Genomic DNA, 27,512 nt, shown 5'->3' with positions numbered 1-27,512 from the left:
CTCGTCCTAACGTTCTACTCGTCCTAACGTTCTACTCATCCTACCGTACTACTCATACTACTCATCCTACCGTTCTACTCATCCTACCGTTCTACTCATCCTACCGTTCTACTCATCCTACCGTTTTACTCATCCTACCGTTTTACTCATCCTACCGTTTTACTCATCCTACCGTTCTACTCATCCTAACGTTCTACTCATCCTACCGTTCTCGTACTACTCGTCCTACCGTTCTCGTACTATTCGTCCTACTGTACGATTCGTCCAAACGTTCTACTCACGCAAACGTTCTACTCATCCTACTCATCCTACCCTTCTACTCATGCTAATGTACTACTCATCCTACCGTTCTCGTTCTACTCATCCTACCGTTCTCGTTCTACTCATCCTACCGTTCTCGTTCTACTCATCCTACCGTTCTCGTAATACTCATCCTACCGTTCTCGTACTAATCCTACCATACTATTCGTCCTACCGTTCCACTAGTCCTACCGTTCTACTCGTCCAAACGTTCTACTCGTCCAAACGTTCTACTCGTCCAAACGTTCTACTCGTCCAAACGTTCTACTCGTCCTACCGTTCTACTCGTCCTACCGTTCTACTCGTCCAAACGTTCTACTCGTCCTATTGTTCTACTCATCCTAACGTTCTACTCATGCAAAAGTTCTACTCATGCAAACGTTCTACTCATGCAAACGTTTTACTCATGCAAACGTTCTACTCATGCAAACGTTCTACTCATGCAAACGTTCTACTCATGCAAACGTTCTACTCATCCTACTGTTCTACTCATCCTACTGTTCTACTCATCCTACTGTTCTACTCATCCTAATGTACTACTCATGCCAACGTTCTACTCATACCAACGTTCTACTCATGCCAACGTTCTACTCGTCCTAAGGCAAGGCAAATTTATTTGTATAGCGCATTTCACACTCAAGGCAACTCAATGTGCTTTACATGATAAAACATTTAATTGTTTAAAATCAATAAGAACATTTAAAATCATCAGTAAAATCAATTAAAATCATCAGTAAAATCAATTAAAATCATCAGTAAAATCAATTAAAATCATCAGTAAAAATCAATTAAAATCATCAGTAAAATCATCAGTAAAATCATCATGACATCATCATCATGACCATAAATCTCTCTCTCAATCATACACAGTAGAGAAAAAAAGTTCCTTTAACTTTGATTTAAAAATGTTCACATGTGATGCTGACTTCAGCTCTGCTGCAGTTTGTTCCACTTCTTTGCAGCATAACAACTAAACACAGCATCACCATGGTTACTGTGAGCTCTGGGCTCCACTATCTGACCTGTGTCCATAGATCTCAGAGACCTGCTGGGTTCATACCTGACTAACATCTCACTGATGTATTCTGGACCAAACCCATTCACACATTTATAACCAGCAGCAGAACTTTACAGTCTCCTCTGAGGCTGACTGGGAGCCAGTGTAATGTGTTCTGACCTCTTTGTTCTGGTTCAGACCTGAGCTGCAGCGTTCTGAACCAGCTGTAGATGTTTGAGGAAGACCATTACAATAGTCCAGTCTGCTGGAGATAAAAGCATGGACCAGTTTCTCCTGATCTTTCTGAGTCATTAAACCTTTCACTCTGGAGATGTTCTTTAGGTGGTAGAAGATGTTTTTGTGATAGATTTGATCTGATGCTGAATGTCAGATCTGAGTCAATCAGAACACCAAGGTTTTTGACTTGGTCTTTATCTTCTAAAGATCCAGACTCAGATACTTGCTGACAGCAGTCCTCTTACAGCCTCTAACTTAATATTCGTCCTAACGTACTACTCATGCAAACGTTCTACTCATGCTAATGTTCTACTCATGCTAATGTTCTACTCATCCTAATATAATATTCGTCCTAACGTTCTACTCATGCCAACGTTCTACTCATGCTAACGTTCTACTCATGCCAACGTTCTACTCATGCCAACGTTCTACTCATGCCAACGTTCTACTCATGCCAACGTTCTACTCATCCATATGTTCTACTCATCCATATGTTCTACTCATCCATATGTTCTACTCATCCATATGTTCTACTCATCCATATGTTCTACTCATCCATATGTTCTACTCATCCATATGTTCTACTCATCCTATTATTCGTCCTAACGTACTAGAGTATATAGTAGTAGTTTTTACTCATTGAGTGTGTATTGTGTAGTACACACACTGACCTGTAGAGGCGCTGTGAACGCAGCAGCTCCACAGCCTGGTTCAGTTTGTTAATGGACAGCAGGTGAGAGGCTGCCTTCAGGTACTGCTGCTGCACACACAGCTGTTTGATAAATGCCTCCACCGTCTCTGTCCACACCTGGTAACCAGCTGACACACAAACACAGCTGGAGTCACAGCTTGTGTGTGTGTGTGTGTGTAGTTCTAACACTCACCCATGGGGGCGATAGAGAGCAGGTGGTCACTGAGCTCTCCTCTCTCTGTGGCCAGCTGCAGCGCCCCCTGCAGGTCTCCACTCCACAGCCTCAGGTACACCACAGAGTCACAGTGAGACGCCTGCAGGTGGGCCTCCTCTGGAACACACACACACAGGGTGAGGACACACACACACACACACACACACACCACACACACACACACACACAGCGACCTTCGGCCCCTACCTTCAGCCTGGAACATGCGTTTCAGAGCTGCTCCGTCTGTGAACAGCCCCAGGTGTATGTGCTCACCATGGCCAGGGACGCAGCCAACAGGGGGTGCTACACACACGCACACACACACACACACACACGCCAACGTTAACCAACCGTGTGTGTAAATGAGTGTAAACGTGAGCTGTCATTGTGTCGTAGGACAGGACCAGCATGTGATTTATAACCATTGGTATTTGACCAATCACAGGGCAACCAATGATCAAGTGATGATAAATGCGACGGCTGAATTTGACCGTCATTACTATGTTACGCCCTCCTGTTTCGCAGGCCCCGCCCACTGAGGTCAAACAAGAAAATAAACTTTTCCAAGATGAAAATCATCATCCTCACATCTGAAGTGGAACAAAGTTGTTCTTTATGAACGTGTGAAAACTGGACTTAAAGGATCTCATTTAAACGCTCTGTGAAGGATCAGCAAATGAGCAGGAGACGTCCGCCCCCCTGTGTGCTCTGAGAACAACTACACAGACGCTTAAAAAAACCCTTAAAATGACTGAACGTTGTCTTTTGTCTGTTTATTATGTGTTCAGCTAATTCATAACTGATTAAATATGGCAGCATATTTGTGCGTGTGTGTGTGCTCACCCTGTGTGTGTAGTGTGTGTTCACCCTGTGTGTGTGTGTGTGTGTAGTGTTTGTTCACCCTGTGTGTGTGTTCTCAGCCTCTGTGTGTGTGTGTGTTTACCCTGTGTGTGTGTGCTCACCCTCTGTGTGTGTGTATTTGTGTCTGTGTGTGTGTGTAGTGTGTGTATACCGTGTGTGTGTGTGTGCTCACCCTCTGTGTGTGTGTAGTGTGTGTTTACCCTGTGTGTGTGTGTGTGTGTGTGTGTGTGTGTGTGTAGTGTGCGTTTACCCTCTGTGTGTGTGTGTGCTCACCCTCTGTGTGTGTGTGTGTGTGTAGTGTGTGTTTTCCCATGTGTGTGTGTGTGCTCACCCTCTGTGTGTGTGTGTGTTTACCCTGTGTGTGTGTGTGTGCTCACCCTCTGTGTGTGTGTGTGTTTACCCTGTGTGTGTGTGTGTGCTCACCCTCTGTGTGTGTGTGTGTTTTCCCATGTGTGTGTGTGTGCTCACCCTCTGTGTGTGTGTGTGTTTACCCTGTGTGTGTGTGTGTGCTCACCCTCTGTGTGTGTGTGTGTTTACCCTGTGTGTGTGTGTGCTCACCCTCTGTGTGTGTGTGTGTGTGTGCGTGTGTGTGTTGAACCTGTGTGTGTGTGTGTGTGCTCACCCTGTGTGTGTAGTGTGTGTTCACCCTGTGTGTGAGCGTGTAGTGTTTGTTCACCCTGCGTGTGTGTTCTCAGCCTCTGTGTGTGTGTGTGTTTACCCTGTGTGTGTGTGTGCTCACCCTCTGTGTGTGTGTCTGTGTGTGTGTGTAGTGTGTGTATACCATGTGTGTGTGTGTGTGTGTGCTCACCCTCTGTGTGTGTGTCTGTGTGTCTGTGTGTGTGTCTGTGTGTGTGTGTAGTGTGTGCTCACCCTCTGTGTGTGTGTAGTGTGTGTTTACCGTGTGTGTGTGTGTGTAGTGTGCGTTTACCCTGTGTGTGTGTGTGTGCTCACCCTCTGTGTGTGTGTGTGTGTGTAGTGTGTGTTTACCCTGTGTGTGTGTGTGCTCACCCTCTGTGTGTGTGTGTCTGTGTGTGTAGTGTGTGTATACCCTGTGTGTGTGTGTGCTCACCCTCTGTGTGTGTGTGTGTGTGTGTGTGTGTGTGTAGTGTGCATTTACCCTGTGTGTGTGTGTGTGTGCTCACCCTCTCTGTGTGTGTGTGTGTAGTGTTTGTTCACCCTGTGTGTGTGTGTGTGCTCGTGTGTGTGTAGTGTTTGTTCACCCTGTGTGTGTGTGAGTGTGTGTGTGTAGTGTTTGTTCACCCAGTGTGTGTGTGTGCTCACCCTGTGTGTTTGTGTGCTCACCCTGTGTGTTTGTGTGCTCACCCTGTGTGTGTGTGTGTGTGTGTGTGTGTGTGTGTGTCTGTGTGTCTGTGTGCTCACCCTGTGTGTGTGTGTGTGTGTGCTCACCCTGTGTGTGTGTGAGTGAGGCCAGTGTAATGCAGTCCTGCAGCAGAGCGTCTCTGGTCATGTGATCCATAGAGGTGCTGATGGGCAGCATGGCCCGAGGCTTCTTCTTCTTCTGTGAACTTAAATCTGCAGCAGAGTACAGGGTCACCAAACAACACAGAGACGAAACGCAGCACAGCAGGAGCCCCGCCCCCTCCTCACCTGGTTTGTCTTTGGTCCTCACAGAGGACGGTTTCCTGTGCAGCTCAGGGAGCACTGAGGACAACACACACACCAGCTCTGTGATTGGTCACAAATACAATGTGGGCGTTTTGTGACCACTGGGCATTTAAAAACATCTATAGATTATAATGATAAATGAATGAGTGATAACACACATTCTAAATAATCTCATTTTCTTTAAATGAGAATTAAACACTATTTACAGCAGTGGTTCACAACCTTTTTTGGATCGTTGGATATATATATCTATATATATATATAGATATATATATATATATCTATGTGTTTTACTGCTTTTTAGTTAGTTGAACTTGATTAACAAAGTAAAAATATAGAAATACAGTTGTTGAAGATTGTGTGTTGTTTTAATCTAAAAAAAGAACAAAAATTACAAAATTTAGAATCATAATTTCTGGTCATCTCACTCTGGGTGTAGAACCAACACTGACTCTTTAGTTGTTCACCTCTCTCTCTCTCGTACCCCTGTAGTACCATTGCATACCCCTAGGAGTACATGTACCCCCATGTGAAAACAGCATGATCACACTGACTCCACACTGAGCACTGCTGTTAGGGTCAGACTGGTCACCATGTTATCCTGTGACATGTGTTGTGATGTAAAGCACCACCAGCTGATCATGATGACCAGATGAAGTGATACACAGATGTTCTACCTGCTTCTTCATCCTTCTTCTCCTCCTCTTCCTCTAATGAGTCCTTGTCTCCATTGGTCGCTGGGACCTCACTCTGACTCTGACTCTTCTTCTTTAGATTGTTCTTGTTCTTCTCCTTCAGCTGAATCATCTTCTTTCCTGGACCAATCAGGGCACATGGTTATGAAAACACGCATGGGTGTGTGTGTCTGTATGTCTGTGTAACACACCTTTAGGAGGCTTGTTAAACTCCTGCTGAGAAACGTTCCACTGCTGCACAGTGAAGTCTTTCCCTCCTGTCCACACCACGTCAGGATCCACAGGAGACCAATCAACACTCAGCACTGAACCCATGTGACCACGGTAGTTACACACTGCTGTCTCCTCCATCACGTCCCACACCTGAACACAACACACACACACACACCTGAGGAAAGTATTCCATAAAGGAGGTTCAACAAACTCTGAGGGCAGGATAAATAAATAAGGCTGGTAAACCAGAACACTACGCTCTCAAAATGCTGGACTACTCGTTGTTCCATTTGTCTCTAGAAGTAGTATAGGAGGAAGAGCTTTCAGTTATCAGGCCCCACTTCTCTGGAACCATCTACCAACCACGGTTCGGGGGGCAGACACCCTCTCTACCTTTAAGGTTAGGCTCAAAACATTCCTCTTTGATAAAGCTTTTAGTTAGGAACCAGCTCATAGCTCATAATTAAGATGCAATAGGCATAGACTGCCGGGGGGGGGGGTCTGGCATGCTCGGTTGGAGAGAGGTTGGAGAGGGCGTTAGGAGAGAGGTCATTTAGGTTAGAGAGGGACCGGAGAGGGTCCCATTCCTCTCTCTAACACTCCCTCTATGTCTGCTTCTTCCCTTGTGTGTTTGCTCCTGTTCTCCTTCTGGCTTTTGTCTTGCAGGTCCGTGGGATCCTCAGTGTGGAGTTACAGAGTCTCAACAACTCTGTCTCCACCCTTTTCTCTGCACACACCCAACACAGCATAACGTGGATGGCTGTTCATCATAGGAATGGGATCCACACAAGGTTCCTGCTGCTTAACAGAAGGTTTTCCTTGCCGCCATGATGAATTCATGTTGGGTGTGGGATACATATGTATGTGTATATACGTATATATGCATATGTGTGTATCCATAAAATGAAGAGTCCGTCCTTAAGACTGCTCTACTGTAAAGTGTCTTGAGATACCATTGGTTATGATTTGGCGCTATACAAATAAAGATTGATTGATTGATTGATTGATTGAAACCAGTAGCTTCCCTAAATCCTATAGTGGTGCAGTTTCATCACCTGCTGCAAGGAATTCACTAAGATTGCAGCAATGATTAGTGCACGTGCAGAACTGGTGCAGACTGCCCTTATTTAAATGAGCGTTTTGCTCGTTCAATGTGGAGACGTCAGTGCGTAAAATTTGAGGCAGATGAAAAACTAAATAAACAAACAAAAATTAGTTTTTTTTGTTGTTTTTTTAAAACAACTTCAAAACCTAAGGATTTTTTCCTGTGTGTCACCACACTCACACCATGTGCCATCACTGCGTAAATTACGCATCTGATCAGCTGATTCTGGCCTGATGCTCATGACATTAACGCAACACGGTTCACACACACACACACACGGGCGCGCACGCACGCACACAGCTGGTATGAAGTGGATCAATCAACCCTGAGTATGTAAACCTTAGGTTACTCATGTGCACGCACGTCGCGCACAATAAAAAGCCATCATAAATGAACAACATGAACAGCCATGGCAACTACCTGGAAGAGAGTGATTTATTCACTCTGATGGGTGACTATAGCAGGTGTTTGTGGAATATGAGCCTGTTCTAAAAGTGTTCTCACACAATACCACTTCAGTGACTATAGTTGCTTAAATCACCCATAATAAGTCGCGCTTTTTGGTCCCTTCATCACTTCATCGCTCCAGTGATGTGACGACCAGGGAATAATTAGAATAATATAAATGGTATGTGTGTGCTGCACTGATCACTTCTTCTACAGTTGTACGTTTACAGCACTTATCATAGACCGCTCCACTTGTACTTACGGTTTAAATGAACAACTTACAGAGTTTCTAAAGGATTCAATTCAATTTTATTTGTATAGCGCAATTTACAACAAAGTCATCTCAATGCACTTATCAAAATATAAAATTCATAATAGAGAAAAAACCCAACAAGATCCACAAATCTTTCTGATTGATTGATCTATCAGAGCCTTTCACTAAATGATCTGCATCACCAACGTTATAAAGAAAACCAACATCAGTAATGATGTGAGCACATCTGTGGTGTGTGATGTCACTAACGTTTGTCAGAGAAGAGTGTCATGGTTCATTAAAGTGTTCAGGTGGGCGGAGCCAGGTGGGCAGAGCCAGTAGAAACCCAGGGTTTCTTAAACAAAACCTGCCAGTGAGTAGGTTCAGTTCATGGAGAATGTTACCATGGTTACAGACTCAGAGTAGAACAAACCTCACTTTATAAAACCACAAAGTGAGAGTATGAACATAACCTGCTTTCTGGAACACCTCTCAGATCACACCACACACACACACACCTGACCAATCAGAGGCTGACCTGGGCGGTGCCATCGTACGAGGTGCTGACCAGTCGGCTGTGATGGTGAGGACTCCAGGACAGACCTGTGATCTTTGCTGTGTGTCCTTCTAGTCTACAAAATGGTTCAGTCAGCACACACACGCGCTCAGGAGGGTTCTCTGCACGCACGCACACGCACACGCACACGCACACGCACACACACACACACACGCGCACACACACACACACACACACACACACACACACACACACACACACACACACACACACACACACACACACACACACACACACACACACACACACACACACACACACACACACACACACACACACACACACACACACACACACAGAAATGTCTTTTGTGTCTGTTGTTGTTCTATCATCTGTTTGTGTGTGTGTGTGTGTGTATCTCACCCAGCACGTTGCTCAGGTCATGTACGTACACCGTGGCGTTGTTGGACCCTGATGCCAGCAGGCAGCGGTTCCAGCTGAGGGCGTTGATGGTCTTGTGGTGCTGCTGAATACTACACAGCTGCCTCAGGGCTGACGCCTCGTACACGTGCACGCTCCTGAGGGGACACGTGCACACACTGAGCAGGGTCAAATGGTAACGCTATGTCTGAACTGGGATTATAAATCTGATCAGTTATTGGTAATTCTTCTGGATGATGATGATGATGTCACTTACCCATCCTCGTTGCCGATGGCGACCACTGTCCAATCAGGCTTCCAACTCAGATCAGTGTGTGGAGACAGTTTGTGCTTTGGAAACAAAGATTTACAGAAAGTTACTGAAGTTCATCAAGAGATCAGAACCAGTGGAACTATTTAGAACCATTGGAACCATCACAACCATTAGAACAGGGGTGCCAGGATGAAATTGGTCAGGGGCCCAAATTTTTTTAAAGTGAGACCTCAGGGGTCCGAATTACACTTTCGGCCTGAAAGACCAAACACTGACTCAACACATTGGCCAAGTTTACATGTGAGCTTTAATTCCTTTTTAAAGCAGAATAAAAGTTAATTCCTCGTTAATCTGACTTGTAAACAGTTAATTCCTAATGCTAATTTAATTCCGAATTAAACTTAATTCCGAATTAGGTGGCTAGTTTATTCCATTTTTAATTCCAAATTTAATAAATTCCTCTTTCTTGTAAACTGTTAACAACATTTAAAGCTGCTTTAAGTTAATTCCAGTTGTTCTGCGCATGTGCGACTTGCGGCGATGATGCGCTGGGTGATGACATAATCCAACATGGCGGCCTGGACTAGAGCCGACACTATTTAATGAGCCTTAAAAGACATAAATATAATGAAAAAAGGGGATGGACGGAGGCATAAACATGCAGACATTAACATGGACACATGAACTTATTAAACACATGGAGACCAGTAAACGGAACAGGCTTCATCAGACGGTGATACTAAGACCTGGAGACGGAGTAAATACATCCCCGTACTGCTGCACAGGCCGTAATATCACCAAGTTTATCATTGAAACGGTTCTTAGAGCTACTATCTTTACCAGGGAGATCATATTTATTCATGGTTATTGTTTAAGAGAGCTTTTCTGTTGACCAAAGTGTGTCATTGTTGAGCTGTTGCTTCAAAACTACAATGAAATGTGGTCTTCTGTTATAGCCGACAATAAAAGGTTTGTTGCGTGTTTCTCCTGATAGAGGTAATACGTCACGTTTGCCCCCTGTCCAATCAGAGCCTTCCCAACACCCAGACCTAAAGTAGAATTAACTAAAGCGGTTCTGGAATTACTATTACCATGTAAACACGAAGTAGAACACTTTGATTTGGAATGATTTAATTCAGAATAACTAATTCCATGTCACCGTGGCCATTGTTCTATCCATGCAAGTACCTGTAGTCTACATTTATAAATTAGAAATGCAACAAATTGAACAAAATAGACTAAACACATTTACTATAAATAACACAAGTGTAAACTGTAAATTACTTTGATCATATTTATTGAAGGCTTATACATGAAAACATGACAATGCATAATTAGGCCAATTAAAAGAAGGCCAGGCCTAGTCAGTCTAAACGTGTCACAGAAAGTAAGTGTTAGAATAAATCAATCAATCAATCAATCAATCAATCTTTATTTGTATAGCGCCAAATCATAACCAATGGTATCTCAAGGCACTTTACAGTAGAGCAGTCTTAAGGACGGACTCTTCATTTTATGGATACACACATATGCATATATACGTATATACACATACATATGTATCCCACACCCAACATGTCATGTTGGGTGTGGGATACATAAAGTCATTCAACAATACGTCACATGACTGAATATTAGAGATGTAACGATTAATCGTGAGGCAGTTAAAAATCGATTCATAGGTATCACGGTTGATATCGATTTTCTGAAAATTGAATCGCAGTACTTTTTTTAACCAGTTATCCACAAGTGTAGGCGGCGGGCGGAGTCTGCTAATACTTTCTTTCTGGCTGCCTTCTACTCTTAAATATGTTAATAAATGATTCATTACCCCTTTAGCACCGAAAGAATATCTGTAATATTACATGAATATCTGTAAAAGTCACGTTTTTCTATTAACCCTGTCTGCTAGCATAGCATCTCTTCTTCACTGCTAGAATATCTGCATGTCAACCGACCACTGGGTTACCAGCGCCCTCTGCTGGTCCAAACAAATAAGACGTAAATCAGTGCAATCACGGTTTTTTTTTTTTTTTAAAGTCCAATTGTTAAGGCACAAAATACATTTTCAGTTGCACTTTTAAAAGAAAAAGAACTATTATGCAGTTTTACATTGTTTATTATAGAACCAGAATTTAAATTAATAGGCTTCATTTTCATTTGTATTATTCCTTTATTTATTTCATTAGAGATCTATTTTTAGTTAAAATGCATTGTTTTGAATAGTTTATCAAGGGATTCTTTTGACAATGAAAAATAAAAGGAAAATAGTACAGTATTTTCTAGTTTTTTCCCCAAAAAAAATAAGAGTATATTTTTCAGTCATCATTTGTCTACAGTCCCATTTTGTAAAATAAATCGTGAGAGAATCGTATCGTGAACCCAGTATCATGAATCGAATCGTATCGGGAGTTGAGTGAATCGTTACATCCCTACTGAATATCCAGTAGGAATTAGTAAAACTAAAAGGTTATTGATCTTAAAACATGACATTGGCTCAATAACAGATGGTACATTAACTTTACCAGTCATCACCAGTAAGCTCCACCCACATTTCCACACAGCCATGCCTATGGCACTATCCTACTGTACAGCCTACATCAGTTAACCCCACCCCTTTTAGTCCCTCCCACCCATATAACAGGATTATAATCAATATGGAGACAAACCTTCTTCAGATACATTTTACTTGTTGAAACCAGATACTTTTTAACTTTCACCAGCTTAGCTCAGCTGTAGCTGAGTCAGCAACAACAGAACAACTGATGGATTCCACCTAAATTAAAGTTCATATTCTGATATTTTTCACCATCATCTCCATTTGTTCTAAAAACACCAACAACATAGTATTTAAGCTTTATTTTACCAAAACCGCCTGTTTTCTGGAGTTTTAGCCTCTGAAAAGTCACTTTCTGACCAATTCTAAAACCAGGCTGTGTGAGTGGGCGTGTCTATAGACGATGACTCCACCTATGACTCCACACAACAGCTGATCACGAGGGACTTTCTTTTGCTAATCACACACTTCTTGCTGTTCTCAGCCAGAAAACTGCACAATACAGTAAAACACGGATATTTAAGTGGATATTGTTATTGTGAGTCAGAAAAACACTGTTTGATGAAGTGTATGAATCATGCAGCAACAGCAGCTGAGTCAGCAGCTTCAAACACTTAGCAGAGCTGCTACATTGCTTTATTGTCATCATCTCATGTAGAGATTACAGGAATAATCCATTCATGGTGACAGTCAGAACTGCTGAGTCACACTGTGTCACAAACACAGTGTTGCCAGATCCATGGTTCATGTTTGGGTTCTAAGATGTGATTGGGCTGGAAATTGTTCATCTGATCTGGCAACACTGATTCCTGATTTAACTTGTGACATCACACATGTAGAACATTTGAAACGAACTTACGCAGACCACAAACAAACAAAAAAATTTAAACATTAGATTAAAAAATAAATAAATAAAAATGCTCTCCCCTCTCCCATATCAACCACGGGCCGAATGTGTTGTACAATCGGGCCATTTGAACCACTAGAACCAAGAATCCATCAGAACCATTAGAACTATTAAAGCCAACAGAACCATTAAAACCATCAGAACCACAGACCTACAGCCCGTGTCTCACCGTGATGCCGTTGCTGTCTTTGATCAGTTTGTCGATGTCGGTGGCGTCGTGGTTGGGGCGGTTGGGGTCGTGCTGTAGAATTGTTCCATCTCCAGAGCAGCTGTAGAGGCTCACGGCGCCGCCTGTTGCTCCTGATGACAGAGGAACAGCTTAGAGTGCTAGTAAAACTTCAAAATAAAAGCCTCTGTAAAAGGCTCTGATTGGATGTACCAGAGGTAGGTGGGGGAAGGAGGGGTCCCCAGGCCAACGAGTACACGGTCCTCCTGTGGTAGGAACTGGAGATCTGAGGAGGTCTAAGGGACATTCATCATCATGTTTATTAAAACACTTTAAAAAGATCAAAAAACAGACTAATCACACCGATCAATAAACATGAAGGTGAGAGGAGCCGACCTGTTGGAGAACACCTCGTAGATCCCAACCTTCCCGTCATCTGTTCCAAATGCCAAACGGCCTTCTTTGACTGGACTCCAGCAGAGCTGCAACGACACAGAGACAATGTAACCATATCTAAATGTAACGGTTGGGTATAATCACGGTAGTAACCTTATGGTAGTAACCTCACGGTAGTAAACCTCACGGTAGCAAACCTCACGGTAGCAAACCTCACGGTAGTAACATCCAGGTAGTAACATCCAGGTAGTAACCTGACGGTAGTAACCTGACGGTAGTAACCTCGCGGTAGCAAACCTCCAGGTAGTAACCTCACGGTAGTGACCTCACGGTAGTAACCTCACGGTAGTGACCTCACGGTAGTAACCTCACGGTAGTGACCTCACGGTAGTAACCTCACGGTAGTGACCTCACGGTAGTGACCTCACGGTAGTGACCTCACGGTAGTAACCTCCAGGTAGTAAACGTCACCGTAGTAATCTGGTAGTAACCTCACGGTAGTAACCTGGTAGTAACCACATATTGACGATATGGAGGCACATGTAATACTGAGGTATTGCGATATCGTTAATAGTGTCACATTCCTATCGGAGACATATGGACATCAGTGTACTGGGTGTCTATTGATGTGTACTGGGTGTGCACTTGTGGTCGTTCTCACCGCGGTCACTTTAGACTTGATGCTCTGCCAGTAGCAGCGTATGTGGTACTGGTTGTGTGTGGCGAGTGTGTCCCACACACGGATCATGTTGTCTCCCACTCCCAGAGCCAGACTCCCAGTGGCTACTGGGGAGAAGCTGAGGGCATAGACGAAGCCTCCCAGAGTGGGGAGAGTCCACACGCAGTCCAATGAGTCCAGGTCCCAGCACTTAATCTGTACACAGGGGAGAGTGGTCAGTGGGTGGGGCCTACGTGGACGTATCTTACGTGGGTGTGTCCCACATAGGTGTGTCATATGTATTGTGGGTGTGTCCTACATGGGTGTGTCCTATATAGCGTGGGTGTGTACTATGTAGGGCTGGGCGATATGACCTTTTTTAAGTATCTCGATATTTTCAAGCTACATCTCGATATTTTGCCCTTGCTTTGTCTGTGTCTACATGTGACTGATATATTTATGTTTGATAGGTGCACATCCAGGTGTAGCATATGTGTACATACACTTTAATGCGTATGTACATTAAAATGCCTGCAGATGTGTTAACGCGTTAACACGCCTTAACACAAAACATAATTGCAACTGTATGTGTTGTATTCATTGTTGTAAATTAAAACTTGTTCTGTAAATAGTTTGTTTATAATTGTGATCAAAACCACTGATCTGAAGCTCAATACTGATGCTGTCCTGTAAATAGTTTTCTAATCAGCAATAAATATAGCAATTTCTAAAGAACCCATATTAATTGCATGCTTAAAATAACAAGGGCAATAACGCCGGAAAAAATAATTGTGCGCTTCTCATTTTTTAACTCCATCAAGATATTAATACCCTGAAGCCACACGCTGGTTATCATATCAGTTTGTGAGAAAAGCTGTTCCTTTTAACTCAGACGGACGGAGCTCAAACCTATATCTATAATAATGCTGTACTCGCTTATCCCTAACAGTTACCACTACTAACACACACACACTGTATTTATGTTACTTTTCTGTTACCGTCCCATCTGAAATGACATATAATCAGTGTTTGATCTTCCCGTGCACACAATAAACATTCAGTGTGACGGTAACAAGTTGTTTTGAGTTGTGTTTATAACGTTATCAACCCACAGAGACCTCTGGATCTCTAACCCTAACCAACACAGTGTTTTACAGTGCGTGGTGGAGGAGGGAGGCGGAGCATTGTGACTGTGTGTATGAGACATGGACACGGGAGAGGCAGAGGAGAAATAGGTGCAGATTTGAAATCGGGCCTGATCACGTGGATTCAGACTCGATCGGAATCTGACGTTATCTCCCGATCAATAAAAACATAAATTTTAATCAGTGAAACTAAATGATTAGATTAAACATTAAGAGTTCCTAAAAGCTCATTACTGGCCTTACTTTACAGCACTGTAACAGTTTTATTTTATTATTTGTTAACACTAGTACAGTGCTCGTCTGAAGTATGCATTCATGTGGGATTATAATAAGTATTTAGTTTAGTGTATGTTGAGTCATTTTCATGTTTTTGTTGTCGTTTGGTGTATTTTTCTGCATTTCTGTTGTCGTTTGTGTACTTCCTGTATAAATATTGTTTAGTTTTTTGTTTTACATCATTTGTGCATTTTTTGTATAATTAATTTTTGTTGCCTTAAGTAGTGTGATTCTGGAGTCATTTTGTATCTTTCTTTTAGTGTCGTTTTTTGCATTTCTGTTGTCTTTTGTGTAATTTTTGTATAAATATTTAGTTTTGTGTATTTTGAGTCATAATCATATTTTTTGTTGTCGTTTAGTGTGTGTGTGCCTGTCTAACTTTCACTAAATGTATCTATTGTCAGTAGTTATGTGTAGTGTATAGTGAGCTGCAGTAATCATCAGGTGACCTTCACTATGTAGCACCGTTTACTGATCTGACTATAACACTACAGTCACTACCACCCAATGGACGTGTGTCATGACACAGACTGTAACCGGACTAAATGGTGGTCCGTTACACACACGATCGATAGTGAAGCGCACCTGATCGGTGTGTGTGTGTGTGTGTGTCTCTCTACCTTGGACTCTAATCTCCTCCGTTGGTTCTCTCTCACACATGCTTCTGAGAAATGTTCAACTTTCAACACAGCAGCCATTGCTGTCAATCACTTCAGGGTGAGGTCTGTCTGGTCTAAATAGCGAACGGTCAAACTAACATGAAAATAAACGTTTTGAACCCGTTGACCGAGTTTCAGACCGAACTTGCATCGCGTTGGGGAGATATTTGCTCCACGCACGCACGCACACACATAAAGACCATCCTTGAATGATAGTATATAGTATATAGATGTTTGATGGTATTTTAACATGAGTCACTATTAATTTTTATATTAGACATTTTTATTTATTATTTAATCTTGTACTAAAGTCTGAAGTTAATTTTCTTTTAATTGATTGTTTGATTGATCAAATTACATCACAGAAGTGTCTGTTTAGGGTTGAATGTTAAAATAAGGTGAATAAAATAAATAACGGACATCCTGGATCAGTTTTTTTGCTTCTTTATTTTTTTTAATGTATTATAGAATTATCAGATCAGAACTCAGTATCGACCAATTCTCATAAATAAACAAAAAAAACCTGATCAGGACATTCCCAATATCAATGTAAATTAAAATATCGATGTATCACCCAGCATTAATCTTAAGTAGCATTAGCGTGTCTTAAGTAGCATTAGCGTGTCTTAAGTAGCATTAGCGTGTTCTGTCAGGGCAAAATTGTTAGTTATGTTTATTAACATATTTACTCATAGACCTTATTCTTTTTAAGGCTTTAAGTTGAGACTTTTCATTTCTGCTGTCTCATGTTTTCTGCTCTCTTCTCGAGGTCAGCTTCCCAAAACACATCTTATGCCTCAGACACAGAGGCATCACACACTCACATGCCTACACACACTCACATAGTCACACATACACACCAGTGGCGGCTGCTGGTCTTTCATGCAGGGGAAGCTCATTTTCTGCCTACTTCAGAAAATGTATCTGTTTATTTAAATGTGAATTCTAGTAGAATTCACATTTTGTTGTCAACAACTATTTGTAGATTATCACACACACACGCGTAGCTGCTGCGCGCTGGAGTGTGAGTGTTTGGTCAAAAGTCTCACAACACAAGCAGTAACAGTCTCCACAAACACCAAAAACAGACACTAGGTTTGTCAGAAGTTGATTCGCTATGAGAGGATCAGCAAAGTCTCCGTGTCAACACAGAGCAACGGACTGAAATATTTGAAAAACCCGCCTGTGTGCTTACAACGTCATACTCTCTGATTGGCTCATTTCGCTGTCAATCAAAATTGAATTAGCCTGAGACAGATCATCCAATCATCATCCATTATTCCAGCGTCCGGAACAGACAGATCCAGCCCACTGCTCCATAGACCTCCTGTGAAGCCCGGCGTCCGATGGGCGGGACTAAGTGCGTCATAACCGAGCATTTATCCAATGAGCGTCTAGTTTGACTGCAGTGGATCAACCACTAAATCCTCTCCCATTGAAGTCAATTGAAGCTGAACTTCACCACTGTTTATTAACACTGTGACGCTGCGGTAATGAATGAAGAACGTCACGCTGTCACTGTCAGTTTCCTGTTATAAGAAGCTGATTCTGAACTAAACATACATGTGTTCTGTCATATATTTAGTCAATGAAATGTACACACAACACTACATATTTGACCACTGATTTTAGGGGAAGCTGAGGTTCCCTTGTAGTCTTAAAGCATCCGCCACTGATACACACCCAATACACATCCATTCATACACACAAACACCATACACGCACACACCTCCAACACTCACGACAAATAGGAGATACCAGAGAACTGGTTGTTTTGACCTAAAGAAGAAACTGTCTCTTTTCACCCTCTTCTTTCACCTCCTCTGTCCTCTTTATCTCCTGGGGGGAGGAGGGAGGGGGACTGAGGGGGAATATACGTGATGAGTTAGAACTGTGGGCCACTCGATCATCGGACGTCTGCCCGGGGTGGTCACTAATTTTGTCCATCTTTGTACTCTTTTTATTTAGTTTTATAATAAACCTTTTTTATAAAATCATCAATGCCTCGCCTGGACTCCATCATTCAACCAGAGAATAAATCATGTCTCCAAATGAGGTCAACCGCAAATTTGCCGTAACAGTTCTAAGTAGCATTAGCGTGTCCTAAGTAGCATTAGCGTGTTCTAAGTAGCATTAGCGTGTCCTAAGTAGCATTAGCGTGTCCTAAGTAGCACTAGCGTGTCCTAAGTAGCATTAGCGTGTCCTAAGTAGCACTAGCGTGTCCTAAGTAGCACTAGCGTGTCCTAAGTAGCACTAGCGTGTTCTAAGTACCATTAGCGTGTCCTAAGTAGCATTAGCGTGTTCTAAGTAGCATTAGCGTGTCCTAAGTAGCATTAGCGTGTCCTAAGTAGCATTAGCGTGTCCTAAGTAGCACTAGCGTGTCCTAAGTAGCACTAGCGTGTCCTAAGTAGCACTAGCGTGTTCTAAGTACCATTAGCGTGTCCTAAGTAGCATTAGCGTGTCCTAAGTAGCATTAGCGTGTCCTAAGTAGCATTAGCGTGTTCTAAGTAGCATTAGCGTGTTCTAAGTAGCATTAGGGTGTCCTAAGTAGCATTAGCTTGTCCTACCTGTCTGTCCATGGAGGTGCTGAGCAGCAGCTGGCGTCCGTCCTTCAGGGTCAGTGAGCAGAGGTTGAACACCATCCTGCTGTGACTCTGCTGCTCTGAGGCTGATCCCAGCACCGTGTAGCGCTGCTTACTGGACCGGGACGTGTCCCACATCAGCAGGTCTCCACTGAGGACACACACATACAAACAGAGAGATTATGATGATGATGACCTCCTCCTCCTCCTCCTCACCTGGAGCTGCTGGACAGCAGCTGGGTGGTCCGTCCTGGGGGCCAGTGCACTGTGAGCCACAGACGCTCTTTGAGGCCGGGCTCCACGGCACCCCTCCTCTTCAGGTGGGGCAGCTTCATGGTGGTCACACCTGCAGATGGAGGAGAACACACCAGGGCTCAGAGCTTCAGCTAAGGAGCACCTCGTGCCGCAGGAGCTTCTCACTTTTTCCTCGGGCCGTGCTCCAGACCCTCAGGGTGTGGTCTCTGCTCCCTGAGGCAAGGTAAAAGCCTGTGCCTCCATCAGGGCTTGGGGAACCTGCAGTAGCACTATCTGTAGCCTCCTGGGAGGAGCCGCTCACAACGTCCTCGCCCTCCACCGGCGCCCATGCCAAGGAGTGGACCTCATCATCATGTCCACGCAGACGATGAAGCACCGCCCCCTTTTTACTCAGATCAATCACAACGATCATCCCGTCTTTATACCTGTGACATCATCAGCATCACAACACAGCTGTGTGTGAGCGTGTGTGTGTATATGTGTGTGTGTGTGTAGAATAGTGTGTGTGTGTATTAGTGTGTGTGTATATATATATAGTAGTGTGTATGTGTGTGTGTATTAGTGTGTATGTGTGTGTATATATATTAGTGTGTGTGTGTGTGTATATTAGTGTGTATGTGTGTGTGTGTGTGTGTGTGTGTAAATGTGCGTGTGTGTGTATATATGTGCATGTGTGTGTGTGTGTGTGTGTGTGTACCCGATGGCACTGAGGTTCCAGAGGTGGGTGGAGCAGCTGAGGCAGACGATGGTTCTGGGTTCAGGGAAGAAGCTGGTTGTGTCTTGGCTGTGGAACCAGTGACATGTGACCACGCCCTTCTCGTCACCTGACACCACTAGGTTCCTGTCTGCGGGGGACCAGTGCACGGCTGACACGGCGCTCTGAGGGCACACATACACACACCATCACATACATACGTTCTATAAACACAGGGTTCACAGTGACGCCCTCACCTGGTGATTTGCATGTTCTCTGATCAGGCTTCGCCTCTCCGTGTCCCAGAAGCGCACGCTGCCATCAGAGGAGGAGCTAACGCACACGTGACTCTGACCCTGATGATGGCAGAAGGACACGCCCGACACCATGTCCCTGTGGCCCAGCAGCTCACCTACACACACACACACACACACACACACACACACACACACACACACACACACACACACACACACCTCAAACCTTAGATACTTTACAGCAGGTACACCTGAGCTTAACGGTTACTATGGTAATACCACATGCTCCCCCGGTTACCATGGTAACACAGCACACATAACTTAATACTCCTTTTTTGAACGTGTAAATGTTTTATTGAAACCTTCATACTTTGTGTTTTTGAACTGTTTTGGAAATTAACTTGTTGTGTGATATTAATTTATTTTACATGTATCGTTATTGTTTTTACATGTTTACAAATAAATAAGTAAATGAAATAAAAATCAACTCACCTGAAACGACACAAGACGACGCGGTGACGTCAATCAGGTAAATGACGTTTTTGGCTCCGACTCCCAGCAAACCTCCGCTGCTGACGTCACTGCAGCGCGAGCAGTACCAGTTCGGAGAGGCGGGAAGAGCTCTCCCGCGCATGGCGTTACAATATAAACCGCTTTTTTCTTCAAAGATTAAACACAAAAACTCGAGAACAACTCTACATGTGCTTCCTGTCGTCTCGTAGCAACGACGACAGCAGCCGTACATCCGGTAGAGTGTCGTAAAGAGTGGACTACGGAAGCCGAGCTAAGTCAAACTTTACTGCTTCGAATTTTTAAAGACGTGATATTAGAGATATAAAATATATTGGGAATGAAAGGTTTTGTGCGCTTTACATAAAAAATAAAAACAGTTAAAATGATACGTTTTCTCCGGATGACGTGAGTCTGAATCTTGAAAAATTTAAAAAGCGGAAAAGCGACCGAAAGTGTCGTAAAGAGGCGTCATGGCGACCGCAGCGACGGGACGAGGTAAGTCACGACGACTGAATTCTATTCAGAATTAGGTCTTTGATTGTGCTTCTATTGAACCTTTATAACATGTATTCATCACTAATTCACCGTTATTGTTGCTTAGGTCTGAAGAGCCTGTGTGTGATGTTACAGTCACGGTAAGACACCGTCATTACCGACTGATAACTAATAAACTACTGATAACTAACTAATAAACTACTGATAACTAACTAATAAACTACTGATAACTAACTAATATTGATAGTCAAACGAAGGTTTGATGGTTTAAAATATCTGATCATGAAAAAGAAATGACCTTTGGTAATATTTGACAACAGCGACACCTGATGGTAGCACGTGGGTTCATTTGTTTGTTGACGTCAGTCCATCAGATGCAGCTGAAGACACAGCTTATATAGTATGTTTTATTAACATTCTATTTTCGGTTTCACAAGATAATTTTTTAATTTGAAATATCTTTTACGCAGGTTATTTTATTAATTCACTTAGTTGATATAGTTTAATTTGGTTACTGTAATATAACTAGGATATTTAATTAACAAAGGTTTCTAACTGTAACTGTAAAAGTGAAACTTGCTGAAATAAAACTACAAACAAGTTGTCATCAGTGTAAAAAACATAGATCTACAGGTAGATGTGAAACTAAATAAAACAAACCCTGGAACAGTCATGTGACAAATCAATCAATAGTTATTGTTGAGAATTATTATTATTATTCTGGATACAGTGGAAACAGAAACTATAAAAATATTTATATTGTGAACCTGTTTATATTGTAGGGAACATATTATATACATACATGTAATTGGAGTCTAAAGACACAAAAAAACACCACTTTAAAAAGAATATTTGAATCATTCTGCGCTTGCGTGACTTGCGGCGATGACGTGCTGGTGACGACATAATCCAAGATGACAACGGCCCGGACTACAGCGACACTATTTAATAAGAACCTTAAAAGACATGGATATAATGAAAAGAGTGGATGGACAGAGGCATAAACATGCAGACTTTCACACAGACACACACAGACTTATTAAACACACACAGACTTATTAAACACACACAGACTTATTAAACACACACAGACCTCAGTAAACACGGTAAACGGAACAGGTTTCACCGGTCGGCAGGCACTAGGACCCAGAGGTGGAGTAAATGCGTCCCTGTACTGCATGTACAGACTGTAATATCATCAGTTTATCATTTTACCAGTTATTAGAGCTACTGTCTTTACCAGGGAGATAATATTTATTCATGGTGATTGTTTTCTGGAGGTTTACTGGGATTTTTACTGTTAGTTCATATCTCCTTCTGCTCCACAGTCCAAACTGAAACTGTAGCCAGACACACACACACACACACTGTTGTCGCGTTCGGAACGCATCTACAGTATGTGTATATATCCATGTACGAGAACATTTTTACTATGAAATCTGAAATGTATTATTGAATTTGTGTTTAGTGATTACAAATGTGAATGAGAAGCAGAAATTGAGAGGTGTGGCTGCACTCTACAGGTGTGATGCTGTGTATGTGTGGGTGCGTGTCAGTGAGAGGACATGTTCTGATTGCTTATTCATTGCATGCTATTGTTTTTATGTATTCTTGTTTTTATGTACTTTGACTTGTATATTATTTATGTAATCAGGGACTGCAGATGGAAACTAGCTATTCAGCTATAATCTGGTGCAGAACATATCTGTCTTTGAGCTTAATGTCTCTGTGCACTGTCCCTTCAATAAATACTACTACTACTACTATACAAACCCCGTGTAAACAAACAGAGCAAGCCGTGGAAACAAACTAGTGCGGGCAATTAGGTATCGAAATGCAAACATCTTCGTAACGATTCTGGAACCGGTTCCTATTTGGAACCGGTTCTCGGTGCCCAACCCTACTGGTGAATAGAAACGTTATTAATACATTAATAAATGCTACGTAAAACATGACGTGTGATTAAAGGAAGCAGAGGTGATGTAATTCTTGTGATCAACTTCTGTGTTTCAATTTCCCGTAAATACCCAAATATCACACAAACGGAACAAGTTTTTTTCTTTTTTTCAGAAAAACGCTGCTTATCTGGTTTTTGTTGTTTCTGTTTTGGTTTTAAGTCAGTAAAACAAAAATAACCAAACAATTTATTTATTTTGATTTGGTTTTAAAACGTAATAACCAAAGAACGAAGAGTACACGGGTTTTACTGGCCTGTTATTGTGTGATGTGTAATGGTAGATTCTGTCTCGTAGCTGTGACAGCAGTGCAGTGGTCCTGTGTTACGTCTGTGCAGGTTAGCAGCTGTTAGCGTGACACAGCATCTCCACACGTCCTCGTCTCTGCTCAGTAAACAGTGGGCGAAGAAGAACCTGCAGCTGTTTCCTCCACAGCAGCTCCACGAGCCCCGCAGACCTGCAGTGAGTAGATCACCACCATTACACTTCTTTATTCTAGTTGATTGTTATTATTTAATGTTACACTATCTGAGAGAGCACAGGTCACCAAGACAAATTCCTCATGTGTATTCAATACATTACTTGGTAATAAAGTTGATTCTGATTCTGATTCTGATTCATCATCATCACCATCATCATCATCATATTGTTGTTTGTGTGTAGGAGGTCCATCACAGCAGGAGGCAGATCAAGTACAGCAAAGACAAGATGTGGTATTTAGCCAAAATGGTATGTTCAGCTAAACAGATCTACCTGCTAAATGTCTCTGACAGGAACAGATATTTTCTTTATATGTCTGTGATCCTCACAGGTCAGAGGAATGAGCATTGACCAGGCTGTCTCTCAGCTGGAGTTCAATGACAAGAAAGGGGCCAAAATCATGAGAGAGGTTTGATAGACGTCCTCTACGCTACTCTACTATACACAGTTCTACTTTACACAACTCTATGCCACTCTACACTCCTCTTTACTACTCTTTTCTTCTTTTGTGTCTCAGGTTCTCCTTGAAGCTCAGGAAATGGCCGTTAAGAATCACAACGTGGAGTTTAAATCCAACCTGTACGTAGGTGAGTTAACCTGGTTACAGATGAACTAGTTAACCTGATTAGAGGTGATCTAGTTCACCCGGTTAGAGGTGAACTAGTAATCCGGTTAGAGGTGAACTAGTAATCCGGTTAGAGGTGAACTAGTTAACCCGGTTAGAGGCGAACTAGTCAACTTGGTTAGAGGCGAACTAGTTAACTTGGTTAGAGGCGAACTAGTTAATCTATAGTTAACCTTCTGCTTGTCTCTGGGTTCCTCCAGCTGAGTCATTCTCTGGGAAGGGGAAGTACCTGAAGAGGATCCGTTACCATGGCAAAGGAATGTACGGCATCATGGACAAGGTTTACTGCCACTACTTTGTTAAACTAGTGGAAGGTTCTCCTCCTGAGGCCGAGCGGAGAACGGGTTACGATCAGGCTCAGGACTACGTGGAGGGACTGAAGGCTCGTACTGTGATCCACGGCCTCTGACTTTGTTACTATGGCAACAGCAATGACTGAAATTTTGTGATGAGGCGTTTCCATGTTAATGTTTGAAGAGATGTTTACTAAATAAATGTGGAAAAAAGGATATTGTTTTGATCAGTAATTGCAGTTCTTTGTTCTCACTGTGAATTAATGGGAATAAATTAAAATATCAATGATATACATGAGGTCAAAGCTAACTAACAACTAATTATAGATTTATAATCTATAGTTATGTATAATAATTATAAACATCAGTGTGTTCAATATAGATATAACAGTTTTAGAGGTTGAAAAACATGGCACATAATATATGTTTTTTGGACATTATTTTGAAGGTAGAAGTTTTTCAGTGAAGTTGGAGGAGTTTTCCTCCCTCTCTGCTCCCCTCACCTGTGGGGTACCTCAGGGATTCATCCTTGGCCCTATTCTTTTTTTTATATATATATATCAATCAATAAATCAAATGACAAAGGTCAAACATTGTCTCTTTTTTTAAAGACTTTAATAAAGTGATTCATGTTTTTGTGTGTCTCACTACTGTACCAGTCTCTACTCAGGGGTCTCTGAGTCTCTGTCCAGACTTCAGTTTTTCTCTGAACTGCTACGTTCTAATGAGAGCACATTACACCTGTTTTAGCCTCTTCACTGGTTCCTGTTTACCATTTGTTTTTAAACTGGATTGAGAACTTTCATTATCACTTTTGTATTCATCAGCCTTAGGGTCCCCATAGACAGCCATTTTAAACTTGATAAACAGATCAATGGAGTTTTAAAATAGATCTTTTATTATCTATGACTTTTATCCAAGGTTAAGCCATTTTTATCTTTTCGAGCAAGTCGTGCATACTTTTATTTCAAGTTGGTTCCTAGGACGAACACTCCAAGCCCAACAGCCCCCACCCTGGAGGGTTTTAAATCTTGTCTTTTAACACCGCGTCAGTCCTGCTCAGTTTTATTTCTTTTAATGTTTTTTTTTAACCCTGGAAACGTTTTGTTGTTTAAAAAAAATAGATTGAAAACGAGTGGAGATGCCGGGGATTGAACCCGGGACCTCATACATGCGAAGCATGCGCTCTACCACTGAGCTACATCCCCCCATATGACGTAAGGACACTCTGGCTCCACAATGTGCGGTAACCGTGTTGCCACCCACCGTGGGACCGTATCACGTCATTACTTAACACGAACACCAGTCTGAACAGAACCGTAGTGAAGCTCGGCCCAGCGGACGGTAATAACACGAGCCATTTAGAGTTGGTTTTTATTTTATTTTTTATTTATTTAAATTTTTTTTTTGCAGGAATGGCGGTTCATGAAGCCCACAATAGTTCCCGGAAGTGAGCGGTTTATCATAAACCTTTCACATTCTGGAACTGCGCATGCGTGACCTGGCGGATTGCGGTTGGGTTGGGGGGGGCGGGGGGGGCAGGCTGTCATACTGGTTCATACTGGTTCATACTGATTCATACTGGTTCATACTGGTTCATACTGATTCATACTGGTTCATACTGGTTCGGACTGGTTCATACTGGTTCATACTGGTTCAGACTGATTCATACTGGTTCATACTGGTTCATACTGATTCACACTGGTTCACACTGATTCATACTGGTTCATACTGGTTCATACTGATTCATACTGATTCATACTGGTTCGGACTGGTTCATACTGATTCATATTGGTTAATACTGGTTCAGACTGGTTCGGACTGGTTCAGACTGATTCATACTGGTTCACACTGGTTCATACTGGTTCATACTGGTTCATACTGGTTCAGACTGATTCACACTGGTTCAGACTGGTTCATACTGGTTCATACTGATTCATACTGATTCATACTGGTTCAGACTGGTTCATACTGGTTCATACTAGTTCATACTGATTCATATTGGTTCATACTGGTTCGGACTGGTTCATACTGGTTCATACTGGTTCATACTAGTTCATACTGATTCATATTGGTTCATACTGGTTCATATTGGTTCATACTGGTTCATACTGGTTCGGACTGGTTCATACTGGTTCATACTAGTTCATACTGATTCATATTGGTTCATACTAGTTCATACTGGTTCATACTGGTTCAGACTAGTTCATACTGGTTCATACTGGTTCATACTGGTTCACACTGGTTCATACTGGTTTATACTGGTTCATACTGATTCAGACTTGTTCATACTGGTTCATACTGGTTCATACTGGTTCACACCGGTTCAGACTGGTTCATACTGATTCATACTGGTTCATACTGGTTCATACTGGTTCAGACTGATTCATACTGGTTCATACTGGTTCATACTGATTCAGACTGGTTCATACTGATTCAGACTGGTTCATACTGGTTCATACTGGTTCAGACTGGTTTATACTGGTTCATACTGATTCAGACTTGTTCATACTGGTTCATACTGGTTCATACTGGTTCACACCGGTTCAGACTGGTTCATACTGATTCATACTGGTTCATACTGGTTCATACTGGTTCAGACTGATTCATACTGGTTCATACTGGTTCATACTGATTCAGACTGGTTCATACTGATTCAGACTGGTTCATACTGGTTCATACTGGTTCAGACTGGTTTATACTGGTTCATACTGATTCAGACTGGTTCATACTGATTCATACTGGTTCATACTGGTTCAGACTGATTCATACTGGTTCATACTGGTTCATACTGATTCAGACTGGTTCATACTGATTCATACTGGTTCAGACTAGTTCAGACTGATTCATCAAAGCCAGTTTTTTATGGCATGGGACTCCGAGTCTGCCCCGCGGTGGGCTGCCCCTCCGACAGAGACTGGACCATGAACCATCGGTTGATCCTCAAACACCAATTCGGACTATTAAGATAAAGCTGCCTTTTTATATATATAAATATAAATTTTCGTTTACATATATATATTCGCTCTGTGTTGATAGAAAGGCAACCAGTCGAGCACTGTATTGATTTTCATCATTCTGGAGGTTCCCGAGCAATAAATCATGTCTCCAAATGAGGTCAACCGCAAATTTGCCGTGACACTTTCTAATCCTTCGTATGCTAAGAAAACTTTCTGAAGATATCAAGGTACTTTGAAAGAAGATGAACTTTTCTTTTGAACTGGAGGAACGCAAACAACGTCTGGGAATGAAATCCGCAGGGAACAAGGTCGACACGAACAACGATCAAGAGGAGGAGGAATAAAAAAAGACAACGCTGACTACAGATGAGAATAAATCCTACACAAAAAAGGACAAAAAAAAAAGAAAAAGAAATTGTGTTCAGAACAACCTAAGAATGTTTGACCAGAGAGACAAGCTTTGATGTAAATTTTCTGTGTTCAAAACAGGGGACGGGACTTAGAAAAGCAAACTGCTTCTCTCGTCTCCTTTTTCGGCATGTACAAAAAAAAAAAAAAAAAGAGAATGTAACCATGTCGGAAATAAACCAAATAAATAGAATAAAATAAATAAATATTCCACTTATTTTATTTTATTTTATTTACTATGATGAACTGGCGCCATGTCCAGGGTGTAGCCCCACCTAGCGCCATTTGATAGCATAGAACCTGAACAGGAACGAATGACTGAATGAATTATTTAATTTATTTTTAATGTTTAATTTTAGTTTGATTGTTATTGTAGTTCCA

The 27,512-nt window shown here is 42.2% G+C and overlaps 2 protein-coding genes and 1 non-coding gene across 3 annotated transcripts in view; 1 reads left to right on the top strand and 2 right to left on the bottom strand.

Moving 5' to 3' along the window:
• The window catches only part of gemin5 (gem (nuclear organelle) associated protein 5), a 28,130-nt gene extending 7,950 nt beyond the window's left edge, over positions 1-20,180 (bottom strand). The window contains exons 1-20 of the mRNA XM_028467178.1: positions 19,895-20,180; positions 19,403-19,557; positions 19,149-19,330; positions 18,617-18,876; positions 18,413-18,542; positions 18,182-18,347; positions 13,538-13,750; positions 12,877-12,962; positions 12,694-12,776; positions 12,484-12,614; positions 8,854-8,927; positions 8,580-8,734; positions 8,178-8,317; positions 5,813-5,984; positions 5,604-5,741; positions 4,909-4,962; positions 4,708-4,833; positions 2,647-2,742; positions 2,419-2,556; positions 2,206-2,353 (exon numbers count right to left, since the gene is read on the bottom strand). Of these exons, the coding sequence (XP_028322979.1) occupies positions 2,206-2,353; positions 2,419-2,556; positions 2,647-2,742; positions 4,708-4,833; positions 4,909-4,962; positions 5,604-5,741; positions 5,813-5,984; positions 8,178-8,317; positions 8,580-8,734; positions 8,854-8,927; positions 12,484-12,614; positions 12,694-12,776; positions 12,877-12,962; positions 13,538-13,750; positions 18,182-18,347; positions 18,413-18,542; positions 18,617-18,876; positions 19,149-19,330; positions 19,403-19,557; positions 19,895-20,147 (2,900 nt within the window). The 5' untranslated portion in view covers positions 20,148-20,180. The remainder of the gene's footprint in view (positions 1-2,205; positions 2,354-2,418; positions 2,557-2,646; positions 2,743-4,707; positions 4,834-4,908; positions 4,963-5,603; positions 5,742-5,812; positions 5,985-8,177; positions 8,318-8,579; positions 8,735-8,853; positions 8,928-12,483; positions 12,615-12,693; positions 12,777-12,876; positions 12,963-13,537; positions 13,751-18,181; positions 18,348-18,412; positions 18,543-18,616; positions 18,877-19,148; positions 19,331-19,402; positions 19,558-19,894) is intronic.
• mrpl22 (mitochondrial ribosomal protein L22) lies at positions 20,001-23,979 on the top strand. The gene is made up of 7 exons (XM_028466013.1): positions 20,001-20,410; positions 20,517-20,550; positions 22,704-22,827; positions 23,029-23,094; positions 23,177-23,254; positions 23,363-23,432; positions 23,671-23,979. Exons 1-7 carry the CDS (start codon positions 20,386-20,388, stop codon positions 23,877-23,879), a joined length of 606 nt encoding a protein of 201 aa, XP_028321814.1. The 5' UTR covers positions 20,001-20,385; the 3' UTR covers positions 23,880-23,979.
• Positions 23,980-24,899: 920 nt separating this feature from the next.
• On the bottom strand, positions 24,900-24,971 carry trnaa-cgc (transfer RNA alanine (anticodon CGC)). The gene has a single exon. It is a non-coding gene; the product is annotated as a tRNA-Ala (tRNA).
• Positions 24,972-27,512: the final 2,541 nt, after the last annotated feature.

The sequence above is a fragment of the Gouania willdenowi genome, chromosome 14 (genome assembly GCF_900634775.1).
Source record: "Gouania willdenowi chromosome 14, fGouWil2.1, whole genome shotgun sequence".
NCBI lineage: Eukaryota > Metazoa > Chordata > Actinopteri > Blenniiformes > Gobiesocidae > Gouania > Gouania willdenowi.
The sequence above is the reverse complement of the archived record's forward strand: the minus strand, read 5'-3'. Positions and strand labels throughout refer to the sequence as shown.

Coding starts and splice junctions, on each gene's coding strand:
- mrpl22 (XM_028466013.1), top strand. CDS start 20,386: ATGGCGACCGCAGCGACGGGACGAG. Junction 20,411..20,516: donor GACCGCAGCGACGGGACGAG/GTAAGTCACGAC, acceptor ATTGTTGCTTAG/GTCTGAAGAGCCTGTGTGTG. Junction 23,095..23,176: donor TGTGGTATTTAGCCAAAATG/GTATGTTCAGCT, acceptor TGATCCTCACAG/GTCAGAGGAATGAGCATTGA.